The 8,248-nt window shown below is 33.3% G+C and overlaps 1 protein-coding gene across 1 annotated transcript in view; it reads right to left on the bottom strand.

Moving 5' to 3' along the window:
- The window catches only part of LOC110098985, a 12,283-nt gene extending 6,715 nt beyond the window's left edge, over nt 1-5,568 (bottom strand). The window contains 1 exon segment of the mRNA XM_028699456.1: nt 4,737-5,568. Coding sequence (XP_028555289.1) covers nt 4,737-5,171 — 435 coding nt within the window. The 5' untranslated portion in view covers nt 5,172-5,568.
- Between the last annotated feature and the right edge of the window lie 2,680 nt (nt 5,569-8,248).

The raw sequence follows: 8,248 nt of genomic DNA, 5'->3' as shown, positions 1-8,248 counted from the left end.
CCCTATTCCTCCCAATTAAACATGAAAGGAGGATTACAAATTACCTACTTACCCTTCTCATTCAATTATTCCCTCCCAAAATTGAATTTACATCAAGTGGGCCCCCCTTGATGTTTCCGCCCCCCCTCTGGCTGGGTTTCTTCCGCCGGCTGTAAGCCAAGACCGGTCCAGCCGGCCCAGGATGGGCCGGCGTAACAAAATCAAAGCATTAACAACAAGGGGAAAGTAGACTAGTCCATGAAAAAGAATAAGCAATGGAGGAGTTGGCACAAAAACATTAGCTTTAATTTGGTAATGTCATTACGTGTAAACCTCTTTACTGACAATCATGTATCCACAATTCAACAACTTCTATGTGGGTTGTCAACTCATTTTAGTATGAAAAACTTGGGCAGGATATCCTATTTTCTAAGAATGCAACTCACTCATACAACTACAGGACTATGTTTATCTCAATCAAAATATTCTTTAGAGCTTTTACATCGTGCAGGAATGGCTGAATGCAAGCCAATTTCATCTTTTACTTTGTCTAAGTTTATAAGTGTTTTGAATTCTCCCGTCTCCCTCTCCATACGAACACTACAGAAATATTGTTTGCTCACAGTCTGAACGATTCTTTTCCGTTTGGACCCCGCATGGATTAATTTCTTATTAATTTGTGTGCTACTGACTATATTTTTATGAAAACCGATGTATTCTTCATACATTGTTGTACCACCAGTCATTTGAACCAGTGCAATTCTATCAAGGATGAAGAATTTCTTAAGTTGAATTTTTTAGATGTGTTGTGTGATAGAAATTTTTTGGTGATAGATAGATTTTTTATGTCTTTAAACATCTTCAAGTTCTTATTAGATTCGTATAGGTATCTTTAATGTGTAAATGAAGATTTATTTATAGTATTTTGAGAGTAGTATTAAGATAATTGGCTAGATTTTTATAACTCTATTGAACGGTTAATATTAATTTTTTTGATAATATATTATTCATTGAACAGTATTAAGTGTTGTAATGACTTCAGAATCTAGTGATCCTAAACTTATTGGATTCGTTTCATTGAGCCAGCCACTCAATTTGAGTGAAGTGTTTGATCCTCCATCAGTCAATGCTATTTTCATGAAGCTCTTATGAAGAACACATCTCCTTCACTCCAGCTATCCGCTGCCTGTAGCAATCAAGCTGTCTGAGATCTTGTCATAACTATAAATACATACTCTATCTAACAACAAGTAGTGTTTGTGTTTTCTATTTTGTCGACTTGACGTTATTTTGATTATATCAAGTGCAATCATTGTCACTGCTGAGATCGTCAACACTGATATTTTTCGTTGTGGACAATAGTATAGCACACGACATGGGAAAACATCAGGACATTAATCATTTTTAACAATCAAATAAATTTTAAGATAAGTGAAGTATGATGCGAAGGGTCATCATGGTTTACTAATTGTCATTTAGGGAAGGAACATAGTGTTGTCAATTAGGTCTTTCTGATCCATAAACTCAGTTAATTAAATTCGTTAACTGTTTTCTGTTTTTCCTTAACTTATTTCTTTATTATCTTGCAAAGGCTGGGCTGTTTTGTCTTTTCCTATATATTTGGCTTGCTGGCATCATGGGGAAGAGTTGTAAACAGAAGCATAATTTTGTTTTTTTGAGGGGGAACTGCCTGAAGAAAGGGTTGGGGTTTTGAATTCGGCTTGGCTTCTTGTGTGAGGTGGAGGAAGAGAGTGTTTAAAAATCTAAAGATTTCTGTGTGTGTTGAAGAGGATGGATATTTCTTGTCTCTCTTGCTATTTCTTCTTCTCCGAGTTAGACAATCATAAGGGATTGTCAGTTTGGTGGCCTGTTTTGTGCCATAAGCTCTTTTGTTCGGATGTGTGAGTCGGGTGTGAGAGCAAGAAAGAATGAAATCTTTGTCAACAATTTTTTTGGGCTTCTTGTGGAAGAGATAAGTGTGGGGTGAAATGTTGGGATTTTTGAAAATGTGAAGAAGGTGAGCCCTTCTTGTTCTCCTCTAGAACGTTCTTCGTCTCTGAGAAAGGCTATGGGTCGTTATTGTCTGTTAGAAGCTGATTGTGCCGTAAGATCTTGTTCCTTTGCATTATTACTGTACACTGAAATTGCAGGTATATATTTCTCCTTATAGATTAGAAGGTTTGATTTTGATACCTGCTGTGTTGCTCTCGGTTTGGGGCTACAACTCCTGTTCACCCGATTCTATGCATTTTATTATTTCTATTTTTAGTTCATTGCTTCTCTTGTTTTAAAGATCTGATTAGATCTTTAAATTGTTGCAATTGAAGTATTGTTTTCCCGGTTTGGGAGTTCTCTGGCATATCCAGTTCCACTTGCTATGCTTCTTGGCTTACATTCTTTTATTTTCTGTTAAAGATTTGGTACGGAATTGAGGTGGAGGAATTTTACTGTTATTGCATTCTTTAGATTTGTATAAGATTTGTAAGGAAGCATCTTTTGTTTTTTAGCATTTATTCTTTCAGCCGAGTGTTGGCTGTTAGTAGTTTTATTTGTGTTGTTTTTCTGATTATATAATTCTTGTATCCAATTTCAACAAGTACTAAATAAAAGAAGATGACCGAGGTTGCCCCGTGGATGTAGAGTTCGCAAGATCTTGAACCACGTAAATTTGTTGTGTTCTTGTTACAGTTTTTTCATGAATTTTGTTTATTGAAATTATTTTTTGCATAAGCTGTGAGAAAATAGTAATTATTTACTGTTTGTGCCTTTGAAATTAATTTTGTGAGAGTACAATTTGTAAATAAACCTATAATCTACGATCAAGATAATTGAATCATCGGGTTGGGTGGTTGATCTATATCTTCCACGCACAACAGAGTTGCTACCGCTTATATGTTTATGAAAAATGATGTATTCTTCATACATTTTTGTACCACCGGTCATTTGAATTGGTGCAATTCTTCCAGGGATGATGAATTTCTTAAGTTGCATTTTTCACATGTGTTGCGTGTTAGAAATTTTTTTTGCCGAAAGATAGATTTTTTTTTGTCTTAGCTTTTCAACTGCCGATGATTGTTAATAAAATTTTTAATCATAAATTATTCATTAAATAGTATTTAAGTTTCTTAAACAATCTAATAATTCTAAACTTAAGGTTCATGTCTATCAAATGAACATTTTTGAAGGCTTCAAAATCTAATAAATTTTTTTGAGGAGCTTATAGAAATATTTTATAAGCATTGGCTGTCAGCTTAAGCTTAAGAAAAAATTCTCTCATAGCTTTATCCAAAAAGAAAAAAAATTCATAAGGAAATAGTGGGCCTACAAAAAATACCTGATAGGATCAAAGAAGTTCCTAAATGCCCTTAGGAGATTTCTTGTCTTCCATAGATTTCCTAAGCGTTCCGAGAGGATTTCTATCAAGATGGAATTATTAGGTTCCAAAATTAAATGTAAGTTATTAATGAGGCTTACAAAGTAGAGTCTATTAACAAATATGCAACTAATGATTTCACAAGTTATGGTTGTTAAATGATACAGATAAAGAACAAGAATGATAATATGTGTCCGTACAGCTGTTACAAAACTATACGGCATTCCATCTCTAAAACTTTATATATACCATTGTACATTCTATAATGAAGTTAAGGAAATATAATTACAAGTCTCATTTTCTCTGTTAGCATCGCTCTTCTTGTCCTCTCTTCCTATCGCCTTACGGCATCATAGGTTAACATGGTATCAGAGAAAATGAGACTTGTAATTATATTTCCTTAACTTCATTACAGGATGTACAATGGTATATATAAAATTTTAGAGATGGAATGCCCTACAGTTTTGTAACAGCTGTAAGGACACATATTACAATTCTTGTTCTTTATATGTATCATTTAACATGGTCAGCCAAGTTAATGAGCATGGCAAGGAATTTGTTTGAATCAGTTGTATCTTTTTAAGATTTCATCTACTTTTTATGAAATTAAGAATTTATTTGCTTTTATGAAATAGTTAGTTCCAATTTTATTTTTTTTGAATTTGAATTCCTAATTTTAGTTATCAATTCCAAGTAAGTTGGGTTTGAATGAATCATCACTTAAAAATTCTACCAAAAAAAAAATCCTCCTTTCTCGCTACCTTTTCATGTCTTCTTCTCCATCTTCTCTCTCTACTCTCCACTTATCTCCTCATTAGAAACAACAACAAATCTCCTGTATTCCAATTTTGGTAAACCCATTTCTACACAGCTGTGGGCTTCACATCCATAAAAGGAAATGATTCATAGTTGTTGTTCTTGCTTTATTGGGCTGAAGGCAGTTTTGTTACTCACTACTTCAAAGAAAAAGAATAAGCAATGGAAGGAGTTGGCACAAAAACATTAACTTTAATTTGGTAATGTTAATTCCATTTTATCAAGTAATCTAATAAATTATTCTTATAAGTTTTGCAAAGTTCTAAATAATGTATAAACCCTAGTTGATTTGATGTGATCCCTCTACGCCAAACCCAACAGATCCAGTTGACAAGATGCCCAAAAAATTGTGGGATACATTGTGATATTTGATTTTTGCCTTGGGTGGTTAGATAGAAAAATCATAAACCTCTCAGTCCTATATATAGGTTAATATAGTAACTTGATCGAATAATTTCAATCCAGGAAAAAAAATACAGATCTAATTATTCTCAAGAAAGAAAGAGGAAGGAACATACACGAAATGCCTTTTGCATGGATCTATCTTATGGAAGACGACCTTTCATAAGAATTGAAAGGGAGAACTTGGCGATATCGATAAGGTTAGCAATGTTGTGAAGGGATCGTTCCTCTGATCCAAATATGAAGATGGTGCAGACCTGAGCTTTCTTTGAGAGGCGAGCGACATAAGTGGGAGATCAGGATAATTGAGGGATCTCAAAATTTGACGATATAAAGAGAGCACCTTTCCTCTATTCCTTGCCAAGTCCTCCGCATTTGCCCAAATCAAACCATTAGCCATTCCTTCGTTAAAAAAAAAAACGAAATACAAAAAGATAATAGAGGGGACGATATCAGAAAGGTAAATGCTAAATGCCTTCTTAACAAGATCGAAAATAAGAAACTTTATTCCTTTAATTATGATAGAAATGGAGGAAATCATAGAAATTTGAAAGTTGTCCGTAACCTTTCGCAAAACCTCCACCATAATCAGTCTCTCCATTTTTTAACTTGGGGTTTTGCTCTATGATTTTTGTCTCGCTTAATTTATGCTTGCATGGAGTTAGCTGATGTCATTTCATCCAATTGTAGCATTTGTTCACTACATCCATAGTAGGAAGTAATTTTTAGAAGCACAAACATTTTTTTCTCTTTTTTTTGACTCAAAATATTCTAAGCTTAATTTTTATGTTGAGGAATACAAATTGCTAATGCAATTCTCTAAAGATATTTGATTGCCTAGAAGCATGAACACAGAACCTAGAGGAAATATGAGAAAACTCAACAGCTGATTAACAAAGTTTCCATGAATTTTTGCATATAAAATATTATTATTTTTCTTGTTAAATATAATGTTTACATTTATTTATTGTTCTTTTTCACTGTCATCAATCTCCTCTTTAATCTCCTCTTTAATCATTGAAAAACACTTCTCACTTTGTTCTATGCACTAATCATATATATATATATATATATATATATGTATATACTTTGACAAGGATTTTCATTGGTATCCAAGCTAAGGTTATCATTGGTATCCAAGCATACTTTGACAAGGATTTTCTTTCCTGATGAGTGCATAGAACTAAGTGTGAAGTGCTTTTCAATGATTAAAGAGGAGATTTATAATGAAGAAGAACAACAACAAATGAAAGTGGGGATTATATCTAAAAAGAAAAAACAATAATATTTTATATGTAGAAATTGAGTGAGATTTGTTAATTAGCTGTTGAGTTTTCTCACATTTTATCTAACTTTCATTTTCATGCTCCTAGGAGATCAAATATCTTTAGACGGTTGAATTAGCAATTTGAATTTCTCAGCGGAAAGAATAAACTTAAAATGTTTTGTGTCAGAAAAATATAAAAATATGTTGGTGCTTCAAAAAATTGCTTTCTATTATGGATATAGTGACAAAATACTACAATTGTATGAAATGACATCAACTAATGTGATCTTTTCATCTAGCTGTGTAAAATGTTATTTTGATTATGGATCAAAATTTCGTCTGACTCTTCCATGCAACCATGAATTAATAGAGGCAAAAATGATATAGCAAAACCCTAAGTTAGAAAATGAAGGGATTGATTATGGTGGAGGTTTTACGGAAGATGATGGTAGGTTTATGGTTGCTGGCAACCTTAAAATTTCTCCAATTTCTTCCATTTCTGTCATAACTAAGGAATTGACTTTTTAATTTTCAATCTTGTTGAGAAGGAAGTTAGCGTTGATGAAGCCAAAGTAAAATGTTTTCTTCTTCTGATCAAATTTTATTTTTTATTCAAAATACAGGTTCTATAGATGTTAGGTACCACGATGTTCCCAAAGACTGTGTTAACTGATGTTTTCTCTGATAAACCAATGTATCGGAAAAATTACTAAATGTCTGTAAAGTAATGCTTAAGCTGTGGTGCAACACATTATGACTGGTGACTGAACTATACAAATTTTTTTGTCGGATTCGAACCATTTCATTTTTGGTTAGCATTGATATCCAACAAAAATTAGCTCATCAGTTTTATCCTAAAAAATCTTTCTATTTCTAGTCAAATTCTACTCCTCATACTTAGGACGCTACTATGGTTCCTAATTAATTTAGAGAAATTATTCCGTGCGGAGTTTGAACGGGAAAGAGTTGTTTGGACTTTGAGTGTACACACTGTATACTTTGTGTATAATTTTTGTATACAATTTGGTTCAAACTGTATACATACTATTTGTATACAATGTGTACACTCACACTCCGAACGATTCTTTCCCGTTTGGACTCCGCATGGAATAATTTCTCGTTAATTTGTGTGTTACCGACTATATTTTTATGAAAACTGATGCATTCTTCATACATTGTTGTACCAACAGTCATTTGAACCAGTTCAATTCTATCAAGGATGAAGAATTTCTTAAGTTGGATTTTTTAGATGTGTTGTGTGATAGAAATTTTTTGGCGATCGATAGATTTTTTTTGTCTTTACAAATCTTCAAGTTCTTATTAAATTCAAGTATAGGCCTCTTTAATGTGTAAATGAAGATTTATTTATAGTATTTTGAGAGTAGTATTAAGATAATTGGCTAGATTTTTTAAACTCTATTGAATGGTTAATATTAATTTATTTGATAATATATTATTCATTGAACAGTATTTAAGTGTTGTAATGACTTCAGAATCTAGTGATCCTAAACTTTTGGATTCGTTTCATTGAGCCAGCCGCTCAATTTGAGTGAAGTGTTTGATCCTCCATAAGTCAATGCTATTTTCATGAAGCTCTTATGAAGAACACATCTCCTTCACTCCAGCTATCCGCTGCCTGTAGCAATCAAACTGTCTTGAGATCTTGTCATAACTATAAATACATACTCTATCTAACAACAAGTAGTGTTTGTGTTTTCTATTTGCTCGACTTGACGTTATTTTGCTTATATCAAGTGCAATCTTTGTCACTACTGAGATCGTCAACACTGATATTTTTCGTTGTGGACAATAGTATAGCACACGACACGGGAAAACATCGGGACATTAATCATTGTTAACAATCAAATAAATTTTAAGATAAGTGAAGTATGATGCGAAGGGTCATCATGGTTTACTAATTGTCATTGAGGGAAGGAACATAGTGTTGTCAATTAGGTCTTTCTGATCCATAAACTCAGTTAATTAAATTAGTTAACTGTTTTCTGTTTTTCCTTAACCTATTTCTTTATTATCTTGCAAAGGCTGGGCTCTTTTGTCTTTTCCTATATATTTGGCTTGCTGACATCATGGGGAAGAGTTGTAAACAGAAGCATAATTTCGGTTTTTTGAGGGGGAACTGTCTGAAGAAAGGGTTGGGGTTTTGAGTTCGGCTTGGCTTCTTGTGTGAGGTGGAGGAAGAGAGTGTTTAAAAATCTAAAGATTTCTGTGTGTTGAAGAGGGTGAATATTTCTTGTCTCTCTTCCTATTTCTTCTCCGAGTAAGACAATCGTAAGGGATTGTCAGTTTGGTGGCCTGTTTTGTGCCATAAGCCCTTTCATTCGGATGTGTGAGTCGGGTGTGAGAGCAAGAAAGAATTAAATCTTTGTCAACAATTGTCTATATGAAGCACT

The sequence above is a fragment of the Dendrobium catenatum genome, unplaced genomic scaffold (assembly GCF_001605985.2).
Source record: "Dendrobium catenatum unplaced genomic scaffold, ASM160598v2 fragScaff_scaffold_1293, whole genome shotgun sequence".
NCBI lineage: Eukaryota > Viridiplantae > Streptophyta > Magnoliopsida > Asparagales > Orchidaceae > Dendrobium > Dendrobium catenatum.
The sequence above is the reverse complement of the archived record's forward strand: the minus strand, read 5'-3'. Positions and strand labels throughout refer to the sequence as shown.